Here is a 26,695-nt window from a genome sequence, read left to right as displayed (position 1 = left end):
ATGTTGTACGTTTGTGTTCAGTCTCATTATTCGGTCTTTCATGATATTTCTACTGAGTGGTAACTCAGATATTCTCTTAATAATTGCATCTTTATTCTGCATATCGTGAAATAGAACTGGTACACATCTTGGGAGAGTTTCTTTAATAAATTCTCTCTCACTGAGCGCTTTTCCATGCTGAGCTATAGAGTGAGCAATGCTCAAACTTGCAGATGTTAAATTTGTAGAGCCTTTCATAAATTTAAGGATGGAATTAGATTGGCTCTTCTAAAGGTGTAACTGCCTAGAAATGTATTCCTTCCTTTCATCCTCACTTTTTTCCAAGAGCTGGGAATGATTAGTTTCAAAATGTCTATTTATATTCCACATTCTGCTTACTATCGTTTCAGTACATAGAAAAGGGTTCCCTTTTCTCCACATCCTGACCATCCCTTGCCATTTTTTTCTATAAAGCCATACATCTCGGTCCATGTCTCTTGAAAGGGTCGGCCACTGCTACTACCACTTCCTTTACTTAACCTTAGTTTTTTATTTTTGGGGTTCTCCATTAGGGGGGCAGTGACAGAAGATAGAACTATAGATAGCTTGTTAGGCCTGCAGGCAATTAGGGGTTAACTAGCCTAACTAACCACAAAATGGTGCATATAACTGTCTTTTAGGAAAGGGCAGGGTTAATAAGCAGAAATAGGGGTTAATAAGGATGCACAACAGTAATAGTGGTGAAATGGAGTCTGCACTATGGAGCAAGATGGTGTTCCTTATGTGAATTAAAATGGCTGCCGCTATTTCTAATGGCGGGAAACGGCACCCATAGCACGCCACAAACCCTCGCCTCTCCCAGCCTCCCCCTCACTTATCTCAGTAATGATGGATTAGAAATCCATGACACCCCAGAACAGTAGATAATGGTTGCTGTGGTTAACAGTTATTTGGTTACTGGTAATGGCAGGGCCCCCAGAGATGCGTCCCCCGCTGTGTTCCACTGCTCCCTGCTCTGCCAGCGGAAGTGAGGGCAAAGATCCCGGCTTAACCGGAAGTCCCAGAACTAGATGCTCTGTGCCGGACTTTTGTTGTTTTGGCCTACAGACCTCCGGCACAGAGTGTCTAATAGGGGAGGATGAAACATTTGCGACTAGAGTCTTGGAGTTAACTCCAAGACTCTAGTCGCAAATGTTTCATCCTCAGGAGCAGCAAATGTTTCATCCTCAGCATGCGGCCGCCTCAGCAGCCGTGTGTCATCAGAAATGGCTACGGGTGTCAGTGCTGACACGCGTGTCATAGGTTCGCCATCACTGCTCTAAGGTATCGGCGAGCCTTTACTAATAAGTCAAAATACTTCAAAAGCTAAAGGCTGGGTTGAAAAAATATGTAAGAAATTAGAAGAAGGTACTCTGCTTTTGGAAGCTGGCTGGTTAAGTAATGAACTCTACTCAGAGCATTTGGCCAGGGTGGTTCTTATACTTGGCTAAAGGGATTTAGTTGGCATCAGTGTCTCTCAATGAAGATACACTTGTTTTAGAAAGACAAAAAAGCTTTTTTTTTGTTATATTAATGTGGTAACAATCAATGAGTATCTCAAAAGAAAGTTAATGAATTTTTTTATTGTTGGCAGTATTATAGATGCTCCCCAATTCTCCACCCCCTTTTAGCTCCCCTCCTCACAGCCCCTGTCCCACCTCAGGCCTTCACCACACTATTGTCTGTGTCCATTGGTTATGTACATATGTATATAAATTCTTTGGTTAATCCCTTCCAATCTCTTCACCTCCCTCCCCCCAGCCCCCACTGAGCTATGTCAGCATGTTCCATTCATCCATGTTTCTGAGCCTGTTTGTCAATTTATTTATTTTTTTAAATTTCTTTATTGATTAAGGTATCACATATTTGTCCTCGTCCCCCCATTTCCATCCCACCCCCCTCCCCAAACATGCCCCACCCCCCCTGTTGTCCTTAACCACTGGTTGGCTGTTTGTCAATTTATTATGTTCATTAGATTCCACATATAAGTGAGATCATATGATATTTGTCTTTCTTTGACTGGCTTATTTCACTCAGCATAAATTTTTCCAGCTTTATCCAATGCTGTTGCATAGGGTAAGAAATCCTTTCTTACAGCTGCATAAGTATGCCATTGTGTAAATGTACCACCGCTTTTTTATCCATTCATCCACTGATGGGCACTTGGGCTGTTTCAGAATCTTAGCTATGTAAATAACTCTGCTCTGAACATAGGGGTGCATATATTCTTTCTGATTGGTATTTCGGGTTTCTAAGGATATACTCTATTCCCATAAGTGGGATAGCTGGGTCAAACAGCAGTTTCATTTTAAATTTTTTGAGGAAACTCCATACTGTTTTCCATAGTGCCTGCACTAGTCTGCATTCCCACCAGCAGTGCACGAGGGTTCCCTTTTCTCCACATCCTCACCATCACTTGTTGTTTGTTGATTTATTGATAGTAGCCATTCTGACAGGTGTGAGGTATTATCTCATTGTGGTTTTAATTTGCATTTCTGTGATGATTAATGATGTTGAGTATTTTTTTCATATGTCCATTGTATGTTCACTTTGGAGAAATGTCTATCAGGTGCTTTGCCCATTTTTTAATTAGATTGTCTTCCTTTTGTTGAGTTGTATGTGTTCTTTGGAAATTAACCCCTTATCAGACGTATCCTTGGAAAATATGTTTTCCCATTCAGTGGGTTCTCTTTGCATTTTGTTGATAGAAGCTTTTATTGTGCAGAAGCTTTTTATTTTAATGTAGTCTTATTTGTTTATGTTTTCATTTGTTTCTTTTGCCCTAGGAGATGTATTAGTAAAAATTCTGCTACATGAGATGTCTGAGATTTTACTTTCTATGTTTTCTTCTAGGAATTTTATAGTTTCGTGTCTTACATTTAACTCTTTTGCCCATTTTGAGTTAATTATTGTGTATGGTGTAGGTTTCTGGTCTAGTTAATGAATTTTTCAATCAAGATTTATTGTAGGCTTTGCAAATGTTGATAGGCACAATGTTTTCTCTCCTCCTGTTCCTAGACACACGCCTGGAGATCATAAATGAGGGGGACACTTCTTACACTTCCTCCCTTCATGTTTCCCTCTGTTACAAACTCATGAACTCAATGTGTTGACAATAGCAGTCTGGCAAGAGCCCATATCTGTCTACCAGCTTGGGAAAGGAAGGAAGGCCTGTTAGGACCAAGACCGTCACTTCTCTCTTGCACTCTATGTGGTTCCTGTGAACTAATTAAAGACATTCATTTCAAAAATCCTTTATGTCTCCTATCCTGGGCAAATGTAACCTGCTATTATCAATATCACTTATGTGAGAATCAAATATAATAATGTGGTTAGTTGGGTTCAGAGATATCCAAGCTGAAAAGCTCAGTCACCCTTGACTCCTTGCATTCCTTCATACATTTTTACCCAACCTCTCCCACAAATAAATAAATAAACAAAGTCACTCTTATTCTTCATAGAAGCGCTAAAATCATTCCTAGATGTTAGCCACACTGTACAATACACAACCCCTCAAATGTGCCTTCCACAGTATGGTTAGAATGATTTGGCTAAGGGTGGTGTGTCTTATGTTAAAGGGACTGGAGTCTGAACCATAACCCTGTCATTTAATAGCTGGGGGACTTGGGTAAGCTCTACCCTCTACTTTCACATCAGTAAAATGAAGATGATAATTATATTTAGCTTATAAAGTACATGAGTACATTCCCATATATAACTAATAATAGGGGTTTCTATACAACTTTATATTTCAGCTAAGGGTTAATTGAAATGAATTAACCTTTTAAAAGATGGCTTTCTGATGGAAACTGTGATAGCTAATGTGTCAACTTCACTAAGATACAAGGTCCTCAGATATTTAGGTGACCGTTATTCTAGGTGTGTCTGTGAAGGTGTTTCTGAATGAGATTGACATTGGAATTGGTACTGAGTAAAGCAGATTGCTCTCCCCAGCGTGGGTGGGTCTCATCCAATCTGTTGAAGGCCTGGCAGGAACCAAAGACAGGGTGTGGGAGAATTCACTTCCTCTGTTTGACTATTTTTGTTCTGGGATATTGTCTCTCCAGGCTCTCAGAACTTAGGACCCAGACTGGAACTATACCACTGGCTCTCCTGAGTCTCCACTTGCCAACAGCAAATCAGGCTCACAATCAAGTGAGCCAATCCCTTATAATAAATCTCTTTATATACACTGCCTTGATTCATGATGGGGTTACATCCTGATAAAGTAAAAAATGCAGTGGGTGATGGTAAAAAGAAAAAGGAAATGCATTTAATACACCTAACCTATCGAACATCATAGTTTAGCCTTGCCAGTTTCTACTGAATGTATGTTACTTTCACACCACAGTAAAGTCAAAGGGTTGTAAGTCAAACCATTGTAAATTGGGGGCCACCTGTATAGGTTCTATATGGATATACATTGTTTCTCTGGAAGAACACTGACTAATACAGAAACCAAGCTAGAAATGACACTAATTTGTATAAAATATTCTCAAAAGTTTATAATTAATGAGAAATTCCAAATGAATTAATGTTTCTAAGCATCATAATTTATTAGATTTTATGTCAGAAGGAAGACACGCAGAACATTAGTTTTGCCTATTTATTGAAAAGGTGAAGAAGTCATGAAACCAACTGAAAGGGCCTGATTTTGAATACTAATTAAGGAATCTGCCTGGTTGTGAGGGTGATATTCACTAGAAACTGCCCCCCCAAAAATTGCTTTCAAGCTTATTCCATTTGGTAGTTATAATTTTTCAAACTCACCACTTTGGAGTGTATAATTTAAGTATCCTAAACCATTTTATAATAACTTGGAGCTGAGACTACAAAAATAGTAGAGTAAAATGTTTGGAATGTATACTGTAGGTTTCAAATCGCTTAAAATTGAACAGCTTGTGCTGAGATAGTCCTATAAAGATTTCCAATGCTGTTCAAAAACTCTGGTGTTCTGGATCTCTTAGAAATCCAACTCTATGCAATGCATCTATTATTTTTAATACTAAGCTTTATTTTCAATATTGTTCTGTTTACCGGAAGCACATTCATTTAGGTAACTGGCTTTAGGTATTCTCCCAAGAAAGTTGTTATATTCACTTGTAAACAATAGAATTAAACAGTGCATTCTGGAAAGTTCTCATCAGGATATTTTGTTCTGTCAGTTACTTCTGTTGATGACCTCTTAGTTCTTGATGGTATATATTGAGGCAGTGATACTACTGTTGGTTTGCATTACATTTTTTGTGTGGTATCTGCTTGCCTGTGATTGTTAGTCAAAGTAAGTAAGCCTCTTGAAAATGTTTTAGTATGCTGTTTAAAACGTTCTAAATGTTGTGCAATTCAGTATGTTCTGGTTAGCTCTCTACCCTGTTGGCTTTGATACTTGCTTATAATTAAGGTGTGTGGGTTTTTTGTGTGTTTTGTTTTGTTGTTGTTGTTTTTTTGTGTGTGTATGTGTGTGTGTTTTGCAAACACTTCAAGCTCCTTTTTAATTAACTTTATTGTTTTAATTTCAATGAATTAATAGCTTCACATTTAAATTGCTGGTAAGCCCGGCCAGTGTTGCTCAGTGGTTGAACATCAACCTATGAAGCAGGAATCCATGGTTTGACTCCTGGTCAGGGTACATGCCCGGGTTGCTGGTGCTATCTGGAGTAGGGAGCATGCAGAAGCAGCCAATCAATGATTCTCTCTTATCATTGATGTTTCTCTCTCTCTCTCCTTCTCCCTTCCTCTCTGAAATAAATAAAAATATATTAAAAATAAATAAATTGCTGGTGAAAATTTCATAGCAATGGGTCTGAATGGTGACATAAGGCTATCTATACTAATAAAATGGTAATATGCTAATTAGACTGGGAGACCTTCCAGGAGACCTTTTGGATGTCCTTCAGATGCCACAAAGTCATGGTGGCAGGGCCGAGGCAGAGGCGGTTAGGGGCGATCAGGCCATGCAGGGAGAGCAGCTGCGGGGGACTGGGCCTTCAGGGGAGGGCAGTTGGGGGCGAGCAGGCTTGTAGGGGAGGGTAGTTGGGGGCGATTGGCCTGGCAGGGGAGCAGTTAGGTGTCGATCAGGATGGCAGGGAATGGTTAGAGGGTGATCAGGCTGGCAGGCAGAAGCGGTTAGGGACAATCAGGCAGGCAGGAAGGCAAGCGGTTGGAAGCCAGCAGTACAGATTATGAGAGGGATGTCCCAGATTGTAGAGGGTGCAGGCTGGGCTGAGGGATACCCCCCCATGCATGAATTCATGCACTGGGCCACTAGTATTTATTATAAATATAGATGAAACAACTATTCTGATTTATGACTTTTCCAGTGATATAATAAAAATGAATATTTTATATATATACATGTATATATGAATTAATAATCCTGTATAAGTGTAATTAATTCAAGAACTTTACAGGAAGTAAGAAATTTTCTATGCCAGGTTAATTTAGTGAGATTAATGTATTGCAACTATTAACACATATAAACTATTTCACCACGAAGCACAATTTCTGCAAGTGTATATACAAAGAATTGGATGGCTTGAACAAAAAAATTAAACAATAAAAATAAAGCATTTATATGTATAATAAGGAATTAAATGTTCATTGTATGGATATAGCGCATCTAGTTTATTCATTAATTAATGGGCATTTGGGTTATTTCCACTTTTGGGGTATTACGAATAATGTCCATGTGAGCAGTAATTGAGTAACTACTTTAAAAAATAACTTGGTACTTGTGTGCTGACAACAGCGATGGATGTAGCTATGGCCCCTGGGAAGGCAAGAGGATGGGGCTGGAAAGGAGCCCCATGGAGAATGGAGAATTCCACTTGTCTTGTCATTCATTCTGCTGCTCAAGTTGTATGATGAGTTCATAGGAGTTTATTACTCTTTAAAATTTATGTCATTGAATAAATTGTTTTGAAGATATCAAATATTATACAATGAAATATTTTGAAAATGAAAGGTTCGATGAATACAGTGGAGGCTTTGCATTTTATTTATTATAATTCACAATAAGATATGAATTACAAAAAGTCACTATGGATGTGGCTCACATGGCAGGTTAGTAAAGAAAACACATTATTTTCTTTTGCTTCACCTCGTCTCACCATTCCTCGAAGAAGTTCGAGGTACTTTCGTAAGCCAGAAAAAGAAAGAAGCTTTTATAGACGATATTTTTTCATTTTGACATAACCGTTTGCAGTTGAGATTTGTTTTAGTTCTTTCCAAAAGTTTTGAAAACAAATTAAACAGAAGAGCAATCCAAGCAAGACCAAAGACATACCAAGGTACCATAAATACTGTGTACATTGGTGAGTAGGTCCGAACAGCACTTACACCTAAAAACAAAAAGTAAATCACATATAAATCATTGGAAGATAATTTTGCCTCTGATCTTCTCTTGACCCTCATAAAATATACCACATTAGTATAAACCCATAAAAATGTCTACATTTGGAGTTTAATCACTGATTATTAAATTAGACATTAAGAAGTGGTACTTCTGAAATGAATACCATATTCAATGAGAGTATGGAATTATAGTTACAAACTTTAGATTACATTGAACTTTTTGGTAATAAACTTTGGTACTATAATTACCAAAATTTTGCTAATATTTTTGGTAATATATCTATTATATAAAGAGAAAAAAACTCTATTTCTTTGAATTATTTGAAAGGTATTTGTGCAAACATTCCAAGCTGACTGAATATCTTACAGAATAGATAGGTACCTAGATGTGCCATAAACCTTTAGGACATATTAATATGATTTTTTTTCCTTTCCTTGCTGTGAAGGATTTAAAAACATAAACAAAAATAAGCTATAAAACTTTTTTTTTTACTCAAATTTTATTTGAAAAATGATGTGGCCATCCATGAATGTACATTCCTACTCTGCCACTGGTTTGTTCTGTATGGCTACAAACATGCCACATTTTTTCCCAACTTTTTATTGTAAAAAGCAATTTGAAGTAATAATAAGAAACACAAAGAAAAAAATGCCCATAATTCCAACAATCATCTCACACTATTTTGAGACTCAATAACACTAGTTCCATTCCTGCAATCTTTATGTTATTTATTTTGCCTCAAATATCCTTAAAGCTAATATTGTATATCAAAATGTAAATAATCACATGAACTTTGGTCACATTCTGGCATTTGTTAATAAAGAAAATGTGTCCTTCAAAAAACACGGGGTAAACTAATGGCTACTCCACAAAAGAAAACATTTTAACTGCATTTAACCTCATATTAGAACAAGGGGAAGGAGAATGTAAATCAGTGACATTAACTAGAAAACTTCACATTATGAAAGACAGTATAATTTTATTGACTGAGATGAATGTGGAAAAGGTTTCATTTTTTTTCTAGTTTCAAATGGCACATCAATTAGAGTCCCTTATCCAGCACCCTTTAAATTTCTAATAAAGCATCTATTAAGTCCAAATTTCAGTTAGAAAATAAGGGAAATAGGCTAGGTTTTCTATTCCACAGTAAAAACAAAAAAAGAGAGAACAGACAAAACCAAAACCTTATTTATCAATGGTGTTAGCAAAAAACAATGAATGCAAGAAATTCAATGAGCTAAATTCTAGAGAGAAAATCGTTCTTCACAAATGAGCCGAGAGCAGTGGCAGCTTCCATACCAGACCTGGGCATGTATGGGCATAGCAAACCAAGCAGAGGTGCTAGAGATGGTGAAAATTTACAAAGACAAAACAAAATTTGCCCTTCCTTAAAAGACAGGTGGGCTGACAGAATGAATTGGAATCTAATAATACCAACCACCCCAAAAAGATTGTTCAGCCAAATAATTCTCCCCACACCACCACACCAAATTTGCCAACATTTTGCCATTGGAGGAGGGCTAGCCCACATCATTCTTCAGTGTGACTGCTTTTATCCCCATATAATACCATATGTACCACATATACCACAGCCTTTTTTTAGTGCTATTTTTCTAAATAAAGGGACTCATAGAGATCATTCTATTTTTGTGACCTAGGGATCAATAAACAAATACCCAGATATTCATACATGTCCTTTCTGAGAATGTAATCAGAAATTAGTAAACATTGGAGCTAAAAGGGGTCCTATAAGTATTCCTCCTGGACTATCAGTTATTTTTCACTCTCTGACTGCTAAGTTAAAGACTCGCCTTCAGTCATACCTGAAGTACCCGGTAAGGCTTTGTAGATCCTCGTGGTCAAGAACATTTTCTTTTTCCTAGTTGCCATCAGAGCACTACGTATTTAACTCAACTATGGCTTGTTGCCTCAATTTTTAATGGCCTTTTTATATGTCTAAATCTTGCCCACATCAATGTGTGGCCCTTATAAGCAGGAGCCAAGTTTTAGTTCTGGCTGACTTTGAAGCACGCATCACCTAAGACTCCTGTGGTAAGAAACGCTCAAGAAGTACTGATTCCTAGATTTGTTGACTGATTATTGACAACCAAAAATCAACTAGTCCAAAGTTTCCCTCACCCCAGCTACTTAATATTAGATCCAATTGAGTCCTATTGGTCAAGTAACTTGTCCAAGTTGGCTCAAATAGATTGTGGTAGAAGAGACATCTAATGTTCAGCTCCTTGGCTCTGTGCTTATTGTGGTAGCATACTGATTGTTCTATGTAGGTATGAGCCCTGAACATGTATGCATAATGAGGTATTATACCTATGTTCTTTGGGCTAATTTTTAAAAAGTATGTTAATAGTAAGAATGATGCCTAAGATGATAGTAATTTGAGGCAGAGATGAATCAAGAAAAATAGAAAGGTTTCTCAAAATAGATAGCCTGAAATTTGCTTCGTTCCTTTAAGGAATTTATGAACCCAAAAAGGCCTTGTAGAAATAATCCTTTATACAAGAGACTGTGGGATATTTTACTGTTGAATTTTAGGTAAGTACATTAATACTTAAGGTCTGGGGATCTTTATTACCTCCTTATTCAGTGTATTTATGCAAAGGTGAGAGTGGACTTATCTACTGGTAAAGACACTGAGCATGTATTGCATGGAATTCAACCTCTGTACCTACTATTTTCATTACACATGAACTCTGAATATCTGTATGAGCAACTGGTGACATGCTTTGAGAAATTTCTCTGTTCCGTTTCCCCATAATTAGTGTACTCTGTGGCCTGAACAAAGGTGGATGGAAAGGAATTATTTTGGAATCTTTCATGGATTATCAGGTGATTAGAGTTTCTCAATTGTTTTGGCCTCTACTCTAACTCCAGTAGATAAATGCTATATTTCTGATTATACTTTTACTTCAAATCCTGTTGATTTGTGACTATGAGTGCTAATACAATTCTAAGATGAATATCAGTTGACTTACCAGGTATATAGTCACCAAACCCAATGGTACTTAAGGAGACAAATGCAAAATATAATCCTTCATTGTATGGCCAGCCTTCTGTATACTTGAAAACTACTGGTGGTACCAAGATGAAAATGATAAGTCCAGTTACCGAGAAAAAGATGAATATGCAAATTTTAATTTGTCTCTAACAAAAAGAAAAAAATAAGGAAGGAAGGAGGGAAGGGAGGGAAAGAGGAAAAAAAGAAGGAAGGAAAATATTAATAATCCAACAGCAGTCAGAAAGCTATTATCAACTAAACCACCATTTGCCCTTTACAAATCCCTTTGTGACCAAGGGCTTGCTTGGATATCCATACCACACTCTGACTTGCAGACTTCCTTTGCATCTGGGAGTATTTCCCAGCTCTGTCAAATGAATCAACTCCCTTATGAATCTCTGTTGCTTAGCCGTTACTTCATGCATTTTGTTGCACTTTCACATTTATTAAGTGTAAAGCAATCTCTCCCTTCCTGGCCTCCCTAGGTCTCACACTACAATGTTCTTTTGCTTTGTGACCTGCTCACTTGCACCTTCAGCTCTGGGTCCCACTGACTGTGCAAAAAGGACAATCACCACCTGGGAGTTCAGGACATTAACTTTTTGAGACAAATAAACAAATCATATTTTATTAAGAGACAGTCTAACACCTCAAATTCTAAGAGAAAAATAAATGTGTTTTCCCATCTAAAACCTGGATGTTCCATTTCCAATTCTATATTATATTGGTTGATTAAATGCTTTTTATGAAATAATTCAAATTCATTCAACAAGTATTTGTTGAGTTTTACCGCTAGTACCATGAAAGATACTCAATATACATATAAAAATATGACAGTTTGTCCACGTAGAGATTATAGTTTTGTCAGGGGAGAGGAAGAGAAACAGACAAGTAAACTAATTAAAATAATCAGTTTTAAACTTTCATTTATAGAGTTCCTCCTATAGCACATATGCTAAGGGCTATACATACTTTTTATATACATATGGTAAAGGGACATATTATAACTATTTCCGTAAACTTTAGTGCTTATTACAAAGATTGCATTGGATTGTGGGGATTGCAGTGCTTTCTAAATTTGGAGGGATATGAAGCTGATGCTATGCAATACTTATGTCTTTTTTCTCTAGAAATTTGGAACTATGGATTCATTATTGACTTTGGAAGTGTGCCAACCTATATAACATACCTTGAGCAGAATAAAGCATAATTAGAGGAAAATGAAAGAAATAGGTAGCTGACTTTTAGTATATATTGTGTACTGTTACGGAGTTTTGGAAACAAGAGGAGATTTATATTACAAATTTCATTTTCTGTGAGAAGTACTGCTAATAGCTGCTTTAGTTTAACTTTGTATGGTGGTGGCAAACTCAGAGCATTCTGTATCACTGATAAGAGTTTTATTTGGGTCATGCTATTATCTGGTGCACTTGAGTGACCCTGTCTGACCAGTTTGTTTAGTCATATTTATAAGCATGAAATAAGATACAAGCTTGGCCTCTTTTAGGCTTTGAAAGGCAGCATCCAAGAGATCTTGAGTTTCTGAAACGGCCAAATCTTTGATAACAGACATAATTACAGGAGTGGATAACATGGCCTCAGGAAAGACAAATGGGCAAAATCTTTTCAGATGCTGTCCGGTATTTTCCCTTGGAGGAAAAAAAACACACAAACTTGTCTGGTTGAACTATTTCACAGAGGATTTTGGTTTCTAAAGAACGCTAATAGCTCTTTCTACCCCTCCTAGAATCCACTCCCAAGAGAGAATTGCTGGTATGAATGGGTCAAGTACAAGAGCATTCACTGACCACCACTATGGGAGGAGTGGACAGATAACCTCCCAGCAGTTTCTTTCTCTGGACTCCACTCCTTTGAGAATGAGGAAGTATCATCAGCCAGGACCTGCCTTTACTCAGCACTGCTCTTTCCTGAGGCCTGTTCAGACATCAAATTGGCCTTTTAATTATCACTATTAAATCAGTGGGTGAGAGTTCAGAGAGGAAGGGAAAGGAACATCTGGCCTCAGACATCTACTCAAAATGGATTAGTTAGGTATAAGGAGTAATTGCTAAAGTGTAGCCTAGTTCACAAGAATACCTGATACAAATCTTCTCAGCAATAAGAACAACGATTTGCCTGTCCTTGTCCTCTCTGCATATCTCTTTCTGGACTATCAGGAATGGACTATCCATCCATGTCATCTGTCTTTATCTCACTTTGCCCCAACTCAACACAAATTTGCCTAACAGTTTTCCAAACAGCCTCTTCTAATTACTTGCTTTTGTAATCTATAGCCGTAAAAAATGTCTCGCCTTTTGCAGTGTTGAGAAAGGAATTGTGAGATAAAAGGAGATCAGAACCCAGGATCAGAGGAGTTGAATTCAAGTTGATAACTTCCTCTAGAAAATCTAGATGTTTGGTTTTATATACTTATTTCATAGGGTGGTTCAGAAAGTTAAACAAAATCATTAAACTGCATTTATACTATGATACTCTACCAGTATTAGTTGAAATAATATTCCTGCTTTCTGAAGAAGAAAAATAAAGCACTAAAAATATTTTGGGTTGAATATCCATTTTTTTATCAAGAATTTCATAAAAAAGGGCAAACAAATCAAATATATACATTAATATATATATATATATATATGTCTACACATATATACTTACACATATATGAATATAGAGTGTCTTTTTTAGCATGTATTTAACAAGAATATATAAAATGTTGTGTGCTTATTCTATGTAAGGTTATAAACCCAAGCATGTGTAAAAAAATTATTTAGTAAACATTACCTCTGTCAGTCCCATATTCCGAAGGTATGTCCCAAGTCCTGAAAATGGTTGTGATATTGCCTTACCCAAAAACTTCAGGAATATAATAGTTAGAGGAATCCCCAATAAGCCATAGAAGACACAGAATATCTGGCCCATAGGAGTTCTGGGAGCAATTATCCCATAACCTGATGGATGATAAGAGACAAATTTAATATCTGCTCAATATTACTACTCCTTGGAACATGCACTTTTGATGTATTTTTGTTGTTGATGTTTTGTTATGAGAGTCCCAGCCACAAACACAGGTTTTTAAGAGAAAACATATAACCCAGTCATTTTACATCCAAGAATTTCTCCTAAGAAAATGATCAGAAAAGTGGGAAGTAAGATGATCACTAAAGCCATATTTGAGTAAAAAATTGAACATAAATATTTCTAAGCATTAGAAAGGATACGCTGAGTAAAATGGCCCAATAAAATACGTTGCAATCTTCAAGGAGTGCAAGTATATTCAATGATATGAAAAATTTATTACATATTTCTGAGTAAAAATATATTTTTTGTGGATTTCACTATAACCCTTTATGACACATATTTATGGGATAAAGAAAAGAAAAATAAGAAATTTGCTACTTTGTGTACAGACTTGAATAATCCAATCCCTGTTACTGAATCTAATTTTAATTTACATGTCAGTACTTGCTATCTTACGTATAGCACAAAATGTAACAAAATATTATTTCTCTAAATTATGGATTTGGGGTTGCTTTTATGAAAAATGTTCTATATACACACATAATTGCTGACCTAAATAATTTTGTTCCTTTTATGCTCATAGCTCTTAAGTTCAATTTTTATTTTCATTGACATAAAAAGGAAAATAAGAATACTATTGCACACACACACAGGAAGAATGCTATACCAAAGTTTCACAGTTTTTCATGGAGTTTACACAAAAGCTCCCTTGGCTGCCTGTGGTAATATTTTAAACAGTCTGGCAATGTCAAAGCTATTACAAGTGAGAAGTTTATGCCAATTTTAAGTCATACCTGATGACAAATAAATTCATAGTTTACCTTGACCCACATTTGTTTAAAATAATTTGTTTTAAGAATAAAGGCCTAGCCGGTTTAGCTCAGTGGATAGAATGTCGGCCAGCCAACTGAAGGGTCCCAGGTTCGATTCCAGTCAAGGGCACATGCCTGAGTTGCAGGCTCAATCCCTAGGAGGGGGCATGCAGGAGGCAGCCAATCAATGATTCTCTCATCATTGATACTTCTATCTCTCTCTCCTCTCCCTTCTTCTCTGAAATCAATAAAAATATATTTTTTAAAAAAACAACAAAGAATAAAGGCAGAGATCCAAGATGAGGATGGAGTAGGTGGAAGCTATACTCACATCTTAAAGGGCCAATGAACAAAATTTTGTTCGCAGCAACTCACCCTAGGCCAGTGATGGCGAACCTATGACACGCGTGTCAGCACTGACACGCGTAGCCATATCTGATGACATGCGGCCGCTGAGGTGGCCGCATACTGAGGATGAAACATTTGCTGCTCCTGAGGATGAAATATTTGCGAAATAATGTTTTTTCCTCAAAGTGACACACTACCCGAGTTATGCTCAGTTTTTTGGCGAAGTTTGACACACCAAGCTCAAAAGGTTGCCCATCACTGCCCTAGGCTCTGGTGGAGGGAGGTGGAGCAGGCTAGAGTCACATGAGGAGTGTCTGGGGAGAGAGCTGAAGGGACATCTGCCAGGATCCCTATGCTGAGTCATTCTCCCAAACTGCAGATGCCATCTTTCTTAGGTGAAGCACTCCCATCTGTGTGGCTTCAGTCTGGTGGGAGGCAATAGCCCCACCCTTGGGACTCCCTCTTGCCCCACCCTGTGTAGCTTATGCCCTGCTGAGGATATAGCCAGAGGCTCTTTCAGTGACTGAGCCTAACTGGCAGCTGGCAGAAAGAGATAGGCAGAGGCAGATCTCGGGGTGCCTTAGAAATATTGTTGACCTGCTCCTGGGCCCTGTGCTTATAAAAGCAAACTTTGGTGTGCAGCTTGGTCCTCCCAGTACATATGCAGGCCATTCTGAGGCAGCACAAACTGTTGATTGCCTAGAGCTCCGAAAAGGTTGCCCAGAGCTAAGTCACAGGCAGCGTCTGACATTGGCCTGCACAAGAGGACCTCACAAGAGGCCCAGAACCAACACAACCAGTGGCCAGCTTCAGACAACAAAATGATATATCTGAGAAGGGTTACTATCCAAATTTATAAAGAACTTATACAACTCAACACCAAAAAACAAACAAACAAACAAACAAACAAAACACACACACACAAACTATCTAGTTAAAAAATGGGCAAAGGACCTGAATAGACACTTCTCCAAAGAGGACATACAGAATGGCCTAATAGACATTTGTAAAGATTCTCAACATCACTAATCATCAGAGAAATGCTCATTAAAACCACAATGAGATATTGCCTCACATCTGTCAGAATGGCTATCATCAATAAATAACAAGTGTTTGCAAGGATGTGGAGAAAAGGGAACCCTTGTGCACTATTGGTGGGAATGCAGACTGGTGCACCCACTGTGGAAAGCAGTATGGAGTTATCTCAAATAATTAAAAATGGAACTACCTTATTACCCAGTGATCCTACTTCTGGGAATGTATGCAAGAAACCCAAAACACTAATTCAAAATAACATATGCGCTCCTATGTTCACTGCAGTATTATTTACAATAGCCAAGATGTGGAAACAGCCCAAGTAGATGAGTGGATAAAAAAGCTGTGATATATTTACACAATGGAATACTGCTCAACAGTTAAAAAGAAGGAAATCTTACCCTTTGGGACAGCATCGATGGACCTAGAGAACATTATGTTAAGTGAAATAAGCCAATCAGAGAAAGACAAGTACCATATGATCTCACTCTTATTTGGAACCTAATGAGCAACATGAGTTAACAAGCAAAATAGTGACAGACTCAGAGATAGAGAGCAGGCTGATAGCTGTCAGAGGTGGGAGGCTGGATGGGGTAGTGTAGGGACTGAGCAAAAAAGAAAAACACTCATGGACATGGACAACAGTGTGGTGATTACTGGGGGGAGGTTGCATAGGGAGAGGTGGAGGAGGGTATAGGAGTATAAATGGTAATAGACAGAGGCTTGACTTGGGGTGGTGAACACACAATACAATATACAGGTGATGTGTTGTAGAATTGTGCATCTGAAACCTGCATAATTTTGTTAACTAGTGTCACCCCAATAAATTCAATAAAAAGGGAAAAATTAAAGGCAAAAAGTAGGCTTATTGAATCTTTTCAGAACTGCAAAGTAGGACTGCCTTCATTCTTCAGGCAAGCTGGTACATTGATTCTATCTCAATATAAAAATATCAGAGCATCAAAATGATAGAGAATGGCCAAATGTTTTCAACTCCCTTAATTCCTTGTTGAACAGAGCCATTGAATCCTATAGAGCTGCCTGAAGCTAAGAGGCTTAATCTGCTGTGTCTCAGAGCTAGAGTGGCTCACTGGGCTTGGGGATTCAATGACAAAATGCATGCCCACCATTCAACTGGGCCTCTGTGAGCAGGCCATGCCTCAAGGTTAAGAGCAATGTTCAGACCCCTGATGTTATTCCATGGGCAGAAACCATAGGTCATGTGATATCCAATGCGAGCACTCTGACCTCATTCAACCCCTGAAATTCAAGATTCTCCCAATTCTTTTATTGAACTACTAGAGGCCCGATGCACGAAATTCGTGCACGGAGGGGGGGTTGTCCCTCAGCCCAGCCTGTACCCTCTCCAATATGGGACCCCTCAAGGGATGTCCAACTGCCCGTTTAGGCCCGTCGGACATCCCTCTCACAATCCAGGACTGCTGGCTCCCAACTGCTTGCCTGCCTGCCTTCCTGATTGCCCCTAACCGCTTCTGCCTGCCAGCCTGATCACCCCCTAACCACTCTGCTGCCAGCCTGTTTGCCCCCAACTTCCCTCCTCTGCCGGCCTGGTCACCCCTAACTGCCCTCTCCTGCAGGGTTGATCACCTCCAACTGCCCTCCCTTGCAGGCCTGGTCCTCCTCAACTGCCCTCCCTTGCAGGCCGGGTGCCTCCCAACTGCCCTCTCCTGCTGGCCATCTTCTGGTGGCCATCTTGTGTCCACATGGGGGCAGGATCTTTGACCACATGGGTGCAGCTATATTGTGTGTTGCAGTGATGATCAATCTGTATATTACTCTTTTTTTAGATAGGATAGAGGCCTGGTACAGGGGTGGGGGCCAGTTGGTTTGCCCTGAAGGGTGTCCCGGATCAGGTGGGGGTTCCCTTGGGGCATGGGGCGGCCTGAGCGAGGGGCCTGTGGTGGTTTGCAGGCCAGCCACGCCCCCTGGCAACCCAAGCAGAGGCCCTGGTATCTGGAATTTATTTTCCTTCTACAATTGAAACTTTGTAGCCTGGAGCGGAGCCAAACCTGGGGCTCCCTCCGAAGCCGGCAGCCATTTGTGTTGGGGTTATAATTGAAACTTTGTTGCCTTAAGTGTGTGGGTCCGGCCAGGGTGTACGGAAAGCTTTGCTTCCCCTGTTGCCGGCGGCAACCCTGGCCTACTCTCTCAAGCTCCATTCTGCCGCCACTTGTTAGAATTTGTTTACCTTCTATAATTGAAACTTTGTAGCTTGAGTGGAGGCTTAGACCTGGCAAGGGCAGGCGGAAAGCTTGGCTTCCTCTGTTACCTAGGAAACCCTGCTCTCTGTGGCTGTAGCCATCTTGGTTTGGGTTAATTTGCATGCTCGCTATGATTGGATGGTGGGCGTGGCTTGTGAGTGTGTCGGAGGTATGGTCAATTTGCATATTTGTCTATTATTAGGTAGGGTAATAAGCAAGTAAGAATGGTTTCTGAACAAATACAACCATTTTGCTGGGAGTTGGCAGGCATGTAACACTCTCCATAACTGTGAATATGCATCCTATTTTTAGTAAGGGAAAATAGATTTAAGCATGCCATCCTTGAGAATAAGTCATCACTTATTAACCTGTTCCCACAAAAAGGAAAATTCCATGGTAGTGCCAAAGGTCTCTGGCCGTCTGAAGTGGCATTTCAGACTGCCAGGAATCTCCTGAGGGTCTTTGGCTACAGCTATATTAAGCTATGCTTATTTTTTATAAACCCTAATGGCTCTTAGTTGATAATAAAATATCTTAGAATTATCTCAAGTTTAGCTAAATTTCCCCTGAATTTAAGAGAAATAAGTAGACATCATTGTTCTATCAGAAGTCCTAGAAAAAGCTGACTGGTTCTGGGGTTTGCTACTTATTTCACCAATATGTTGGAAGTCTAGATGGAAATCCCATTGCCAAGACCACCCACTAAAGAGAAAAGGCTCATAGGGTTTGTTGTCAAAGAGAAAAATTATCTAAAAATATAAAATAGAGGGGAGGCTACATGTACTGATGAAACATCATCTTAAAAACAAAAGCAGGGAGAAGCCAGCTGGAGTTTGAGAGGTCCTGTTGGGTTTGGAAGATTCTTCAATCAGTATGTCAACCAACACAGATGTTTCTCTTTCTTCATGTGATGAAAGTTGGGGATCTAAATTTACCTGAAAAGCTGAAGAAGCACCATTTGTCCCTATTGGAATGGCAGGTTTTGCAGCAATCATTGCCTATGGATTATATAAATTGAAGAACAGGAGAAATACTAAAATGTCCCTTCAGGGGGGTGGGAGAGCAATGGGTGGGATAGGGACACATATGTAATACCTTAATCAATAAAGGAAAAAAAAAGACCTAAGTAAGTGGAAGAATAAACTATGTTTCTGGATAAAAAATTAAAAAAATTAAATGTTCCTTCACCTGATCCACATGCATGTGGCAGCCCAAGGTTTTGTTGTGGGAACAATGACTCTTGGCATGGGATATTCCATGTATAAGGAATTCTGGGCAAAATCTAAACCATAGAAGAAGAGATGCTGTCTTGGTCTTGGTGGTGGTATTTGCTATAGTTAGACATCTCATATTGAGGTTCTATGTTTATGTTGGAAATAAATCATTTGAATATTGGCTTCCTTTTTTGCAGGCTTGATTTGCCAGGTGACTAAATTACTAGTGACTAGTTCACTAGCTAGGTCATTCAGGGGAGTCAGGTTAGCACCTAAGGAACATATCACTTTTAAATGCACTTGAGAGTGGTAAAATGTCCACCTTGTTAAACTCTTCTGGTGAAATTAGTTCTAAGCAAGAACAACATGCCAATCCTGAAGTACTCCCAGTTGCTGCAGAATCTCATGTGCTTTTGATGTTATGTAGGAATCCTGTTTGCCCCAGTTACTTTGACTTTTTTTCTGTCTGCCTTGTGGACTGAATGAGGACTTCAGTTTTGGGGGCTGGTTGGCTCTTAAAGAACCCTTTCAGAACAGTGCATGGCATATAATGTTACAAACCTCCCCACAACTGAACATGTGTGTGTGTGTTTAAACCAAACTTAACATGCTGATAACAGCTGCTAGAAGGTAGTATTTATTTTAGAGTCACACTTGTAAACATAAGATAATTATGGATTCCAGCTTAGCTCTTTGCTGCTGTTATATTAGAATAATTTTTAAATGTCACCTTGAAATAGATATATGTATTTTAAGTGCTAACACAAAGGTAATGAAAAACAGTTTTTAAATATGTGCAGTATGTTCATTTTCTCAGTAAGAATCATAAATGTTAAACTAAACAAATTACCTATAATGGAAGTGATGAATGATTCAAGAGCAAGCTCTGGAAAGACATTATACAAAAACTTGGTCTACTACAGAAGGCTTTATTGTACTTGTGAAATTCTAACCTGAATTACATTCCATGGTGATAACATGGTAAATGTAGTGTTATTAAAGTAAGTGAACACACACACACACACACACACACACACACACACACACACACACAGCAGGTTCTGAATTTAGAGGTTGAAGGGGTATGGTTCATGTAGAGAAAGTCCTAGCTGTGATAAAAATTTTAATAATTGGCATCCTAAATAAAAAAATTAAACTGGACATAAAGTACCTTACTTACCTATTGTGCTTAGTGTTGATGCCACAAATGTAAAAGAGTTTTGTAATTCCCAACTAATATAAATTGTTCCATTTACTACGGGGATAATTCCATATTTTACAGCAAAACTCAGCTTCTAAGTTAAAACAAAACAAAAAGAAGTAAGCATTACTTTGATAAATGTATGATCTTTCTCTTAAAGAATATAGGACACAAATCCACCTTTGTGGAATTTAGATTCTAGCAGGGGGAAATAAACATAAGCAAATATAAATACGTTAGGAGGCGCTAAGAGATCAAGCAGAGTCGGGAGGGGGTGCGGGGCGGGTAGACTGAGAAAGCCTCACTGAGAAGACAAGACTTGAACAAGGACATGAAGGCAGTGAGAAAGTTTGCCAAACAAGTATTTGAGGAGAGAGCATTCCAAGCAGAAACAACTACATTGAAGTTAAGAGCCTTAAGGCAAGAGCCTGGGATATTCTAGAAACATCCAGCAGTATGAGTATGAGCAGAACAAAGATGAGGGCAGCGTAAGGGAAGAAGTAAGAGAGGAAATAAGAGGAGGAACACAAGATCATGGAAGCTCAAAGAACTATAGCTTTTAATCTGAATGAAATGGGGTGAGTCACTAAAAGTTTTTGAGCAAAGAAGGTGACATATCCTTAAAAGACTACAAAAGGATCATTTTGGCTGCTGTACTTAGAAGAGAATACAGGGCGTCCCAAGAAAATGTATACACACTTTAACAGCTGATAGCTCAAGTTTGAAAATGAAATGTGTTTTAATGAACACTGACTCTATCATTATTCAAAATGTATGTGTATAATTTTGGGACACTCTATATAGTGCGCAAAGTGAAGCCAGGAGTTCTGTTAGGAGAATACTGCAAAACTCCAGAAACTCCAGAAAGGACCAGATGGTGACTCAGTGAGACCAGGTAGAGCCGTGACAGTGATGAGCAGCAGTGAAATTCTGTGGTTTTGAAGAGCAGCCAGTGGGAGTCCCTGGGAGATTAAAACTGAGTCCAAGAGAAGGAGCATAGTCAAGACTTTTTATCTGAGCAACTTAAAGAATGGAGTTGTCCTAGCTGATTTTGCTGAATGGATAGAGCATCCGCCTACAGACCAAATGGTCCTGGGTTTGATTCCAGTCAAGGGCACATACCTTGGTTGCAGGCTCCTCCCCGGCCCCTGCCCTGGTCGGGGCTTGTGCAGGAGGCAACCAATCTATGTATTTCTCTCACATTGATGTTTCTCTCTGTTTATTTCCTCTCTCTTCTACTCTCCCTAAAAATCAATGGAAAAATATCTTCGGGTGATGATTAACAAACACACAAACAAACAAACAGAAAAGAATGGCGTGGCCATTAACTGAAGTAAGAAAGGCTGTGGTGCTTAGGGGTAGGAGCAAATTTTCCTTTCGAAGCAAAAGAGCAGGTGTTCATTTTTGGAAATTATGAGTCTGAATATTTTGTTAAATATCTCAGTGGAGATTTCAAATATCAAAGTAGATATACAATCTGTAATGTCTGGGAAAGGCCTCAGCTGGAGATAAAAATTTGGGCGTTATTGGTATGTACATAGTTCTTAAGGCCATGCATGAGATAGAAGAACCACAAAGGAAGTGAGTAAAAATAGAAAAGAAAAAAATTGAGGGCTGAGCCCAGGAACCCCTTAAAATTGAGAAGAAAGGAACCAGCAAAAGGCAATAAGAAGGAACAACTGGTAAAATAGAAGGAAAATCAGAATTAGAGTGTGGTGTCTTAGAAACCGTGTGAAGAAAGTATATCAAGAAGGAGAGAGTGATCAACTGTGGCAAGTGATGCAGTACATTATATAAGATGAGGGCAGATTGTGAACAGATTTTAATTATTGCCCTGTTATTTAGTGAGTGTGTGTAGGTTGCAGATGGAAATGGTAGACGCCATAGTCATTTGTTAATAGTGTACAGAGAATGGCGTAGACCACATTAGGGCTACCTGTGATTTAAAGCAGTAGAGTAGGCTCCTTTACTTTTTCTTTCTTTCTTTCCTTTCTTTTTTTTTTTTTTTTGCCTGCTCACCTAAAACTCCATTAAAATAACACTAAAAGATACAAAACAAAATAGTAAAACACATATTGAAAAGCAGGAATCATAGGTAAATCTGAATTGTGAAGAATTTCTAAAAGAAATGAAATTGATTGCTAAAGAAACAGACAAAAAGCCTCAAACTCAAAAGAAAAATAGGGGCAAGTTGCCATGAGGGTGAATGCTGCTTTTCACATAACTCCCAAAGGTGCTTCAAGCCCAGCCTCATTTATTAGACATGGGCCAGGTATATATATGTAATAGTTATTGAAGAAAGAAAGAAAGAAAGAAAGAAAGAAAGAAAGAAAGAAAGAAAGAAAGAAAGAAAGAAAGAAAGAAAGAGAAAGAAAGAAAAGCAAAGAAAGAAAGAAAAAGCAAAGAAAGAGAGGAAGTCAAGCAGGAAGGAAGGCAGAGAAGGAGGGAGGGAGAGAAGGAAGGAGTTTTGTTTCCTATGTTCTCTAAGACTCACATAACTCTGATAGCAAAACCAGAAAATATAAATAGCACAAAATGATGATTGTACAACTCTGAATAAACTAAAAACCACTGAGTTTTAAACTTCAAATAAGTGAATTGTATAGTATGTGAATAATATCTCAAGAAAGCTGTTGTTTTTTTAAAGTGAATTATCTTTTATGTAAACACCATCACAATAAAAATAAAGAGCTATTCTATTAACAAAACACAATGTCAACTTCTTTATCTTCATATCCACCCATACCACCTCCTCTCTCACCTCTGTAACCACTAATATAATTTCCATCTCTACAATATAGGTTTGATGCTTTTTTAAAGAATTCCAGATAGGTACTATAATTCTCTCCCCTTTCCTAGATTTTCTTAAACTACTAACCATGTTTAAAGTCTTTAGATAACTCCACATCAAATTATCGGTGAGTAGCTTTCTAATATCTATGGTTTCAATTAGTTTCCAGTAACCTGTTTGTACTTTTCATTACACTTGCTAACTTTTCATTGGATGCTGACCATTGTGTATGAAAGTTTGTAGATTCTCAATAATGTTATCTTCCTTCAATGAAGGTTTTGTGTGTTTTGGCAGGCAGCTGGAAGGCCATAGGTCACCTTGATCCTCTTGAGAGTTCCTTTCAGCCTTCGTTGGGGCTTTTGCTCTATTTTCAATTTTTCTCCTAGGATGTGGTGTTTCTGGGATCTCAACAGAAAGCCTGGGGTGTTTACCAAGTCCCTCTGATTTGGCGAGCCTCGAAGTCCAATGACTGTCTCCCCTGCAGCAGAGGGCTGCTAAAGTCTCCACAGAGATCGTTAGAATCTCAGATGCTCCTTTCATTTGTTTTTCTAAGGTCTTACTTGGCACAACTTTGGAGTCAGACAACAGCTTGAGAGGAATTCATAGCAAGTTTGGAATGTGGGAGCTTTCTCACTCTGAGGGTTCCTTTTCTCCGGGGATTTTCTCCTCCAATTCCAACCACAGTCACAGGCCCCAACTTCTGACTTCTTGTCACTTCAGCCCAGCCAGACTAGCTTTCTGCGAGGGCTCATTGCCCTCAACAAGCTGAGTTAACTAGAAAGTGCCTCCAGAGGAAAACATAAGAAAATGTGGAGCTCAGCTCCTATGCTTTCTTCAAATGGCCGTGCCCTTTTGGGTCTGGCCTGTTTTGCTTATACTCCTGTGTTTTTAGTCAGTTATTTCAGTGACTGTTTTGTGGGTGTGTTTTTTTTTGTTTTTTTTTGTTGTTTGTTTTTTTGCTTTATAATTGTTATCAATGGGAGAGTTAGTCCAATACTAGGTATTCTCTCTCCTGATCCTCAGGCTGTCTTTTAGTGTTCCTATGCCCTTGCAGTATCTTCTCTGTCATTTTTCCTCTTTTCTGGATCTCTCCTTACCCCTTTGCATTCAGTTTTCTTTATGATTCCTATCACTATAAGGGCTTATCTTTATTTTTTTTCACCTCTCTTCAGATGACAAAAAACTAGTGTGATTATTGACATAAACTTAGGTCAAACACATAGGAATGCTTTCTATAAAATCTTTTATCTACAGCTCTCTTTTACAACAATTGGCAAATTTATAACTCTCAAAGCAAAACCCCTTTAGTTCTTACCTGCAAAAAGATTTCAAGTTCTTCTGGAGTTATGTTGACATAGTTATTCAATAAAGCTTGTCTGGCATCCCAAAAGGTATTTTTCAAGTCTTCCTGAGTGTCCATCTCCAATGCTTGAAATATCTTTGCCCCCATCAAGTAGTAGCCCACGAAACCCATCAACAGAATGCACCTAGAGGCTTGAGAAGCAACCAGCTCTATTAGAAAACTGAATACCAATGGAATGAGAGGCACAGGAGGTAAGACTGCATTAATATAAAAGGTCTCTTTCCTCAAAATAAAACAATAACAACAAAAAACACTCTTTCCTATAAAAAAATAGCAATTTTATATTTAAACAAATATACAAAAGTAAGCAATCCCAAAATGCTCATGGCAAAATGAAATTTGAATTTCAATTGCATCCTAACATGAAACTGAAAATTCAAGGGGAAAAAAATTGTTTCTGGGGAATGTTAGTTAACTTAAGAGTGGAGAAGGGGACTTTGTCAAATATCATTGTTTAATCACTCGTATACTGGCATGTAGAGGCAGGTAAGTCCAATACAAGCATTCTTGGGGAAATGATTACTGAAGGTTCAAAAATATTTATTATTAGTTAGCATGCCCAATCCAAATGAATTTGGATAGATTATCTACCCTGAGGTTTCTTTTTCTAATTCTCATTTCTCATTCCCCTCCATGCTGCTCAGCATGAAGAAATAAAAACCACCTACTGAGTGGACAGATAACCATGATCTTGATGAGGCCTGATTCTAATATTAAGATAAGACAGCCAAGTGACTATCTTCCTTATCAGAGAAATTCTTTGAATATATACATGATTTTTACATAGCTGTTCCTTCAGATCAAACCTGCCTCCCCACCAATCTCTTTCATCAGAAACTGAGTCAAATCTCAACAGTTACCCCATAACCCTTGACACTATGGGATAACTTTGTTATTTGTGTGATTTACAAACTAAAAAAATATCCTAATGTTTTGGAAGTGTCATAGTCATAACAACTAGAAACACTTTCTCAAATAGGTTCATATTAAAGTCAATATACCAAGTTGAGTAAATACTATAAAGTACCAAATTCACCAATATAAAGCTAGATGAGAAATATATTTCTTCCAAGCACAATAAATATAATCTGTATTCAGATAGTTTAACTTCTGTTAAAATAATAAAAGTGGTATTTAATTTTCTGGCAGAAAATTAGGATTATATTGTCTGCTAGTCTATGTTTAAAGTGAAGAATACAGTTGACCCTTGAATAAAACAGGTTTAATGGTGTGGGTCAACTTATATGCAGATTTTTTTCAATAACTGTATTGTTTTATATTTGCGGTTGGGAGTTGGTGGATGAGGAGGGCAGACTGCATACATTGAACTATACCATTTTATATAGGGCACGTGAGCATCCACAGATTTTGGTATTTGTGGTGGTCTTGGAACCAAGCCCCTGTAGATACTGAGAGACAACTTAACTTTTTAGGGAGTCAAAGTTATATGTGGATTTTTTACTGCAGTGGGGGGTGAAGGGTAGAGGTGATGTAGTGAGGAGGTCAGCACCTCTACAGCTGCATTGTTCAAGGGTTAATTGTAACATTAGATTTCAAAAAGAAAGTGACGGGTCTGGCTGGTATGGCTCAGTGGTTGAGCATTGACCTATGAACCAGGAGTTCATGGTTCAATTCCCAGTCAGGACACATGCCCAGGTTGCTGGCTTGATCCCCAGTGGAGGTGGGGAGAGGCATGTAGGAGGCAGCCAGTCAATTATTCCCTCTCATCCTTGATGTTTTTATCCCTCTCTCCCTTTCCCTCTCCCCCCCTTCTCTGAAATCACTAAAAGCATTTTTTTTAAACATTTATTATACTATGATGAGAAAACAACCCCAGGGAAGTCTTACCCAAGATTAGGCCAGAGCTTATCAAGCTAAACTTCCACTCAAATAAAACATCTAAAAGCAGTCCTACCTGTCAACGAAAAACTTTTCTCTTTCCTTCTCATGGTGTGCTTAGGCGATGCGCCCTCGGCATCTGAGTGGTGATATAGAACCCTTCTAAGTGACCTCATATCAAACCACCATTCTTTCTGGAACCTTGGGAGAAGCTAGTTCTCTAGACAATCTCTCTCTCCTCAAGTACAACAGATTAGTTTCCTATGGCTGCTATAACAAACTATTACAACACAAATTTAGGACTACAATTCCCGAGGTCATTCATTCAAAATGGGTCTCACTGTGCTAAAGTCAAGGTATTGGCAGGGCTGGAGACACTAGGGGAATATGTTTCCTTACCTTTTCCAACTCATAGAGACCATCTGCATTCCTTGGCTCATGCCTCTTCC

The 26,695-nt window shown here is 38.5% G+C and overlaps 1 protein-coding gene and 1 pseudogene across 1 annotated transcript; one reads left to right on the top strand and one right to left on the bottom strand.

Annotated features, from left to right (window-relative positions):
• Positions 1-7,001: 7,001 nt before the first annotated feature.
• LOC114230622 (potassium channel subfamily K member 16-like) lies at positions 7,002-26,384 on the bottom strand. The gene is made up of 6 exons (XM_028141647.1): positions 26,323-26,384; positions 24,360-24,538; positions 20,233-20,347; positions 13,185-13,351; positions 10,366-10,534; positions 7,002-7,358 (listed from the first exon to the last, which is right to left on the bottom strand). Exons 1-6 carry the CDS (start codon positions 26,354-26,356, stop codon positions 7,114-7,116), a joined length of 909 nt encoding a protein of 302 aa, XP_027997448.1. The 5' UTR covers positions 26,357-26,384; the 3' UTR covers positions 7,002-7,113.
• LOC103283693 (HIG1 domain family member 1A, mitochondrial-like) lies at positions 18,712-19,142 on the top strand (annotated as a pseudogene).
• Positions 26,385-26,695: the final 311 nt, after the last annotated feature.

The sequence above is a fragment of the Eptesicus fuscus genome, chromosome 5, assembly GCF_027574615.1.
Source record: "Eptesicus fuscus isolate TK198812 chromosome 5, DD_ASM_mEF_20220401, whole genome shotgun sequence".
In the NCBI taxonomy this organism is placed as follows: Eukaryota; Metazoa; Chordata; class Mammalia; order Chiroptera; family Vespertilionidae; genus Eptesicus; species Eptesicus fuscus.
Note: the sequence above shows the minus strand (reverse complement) of the source record. Positions and strands in the feature narration are given on the sequence as shown.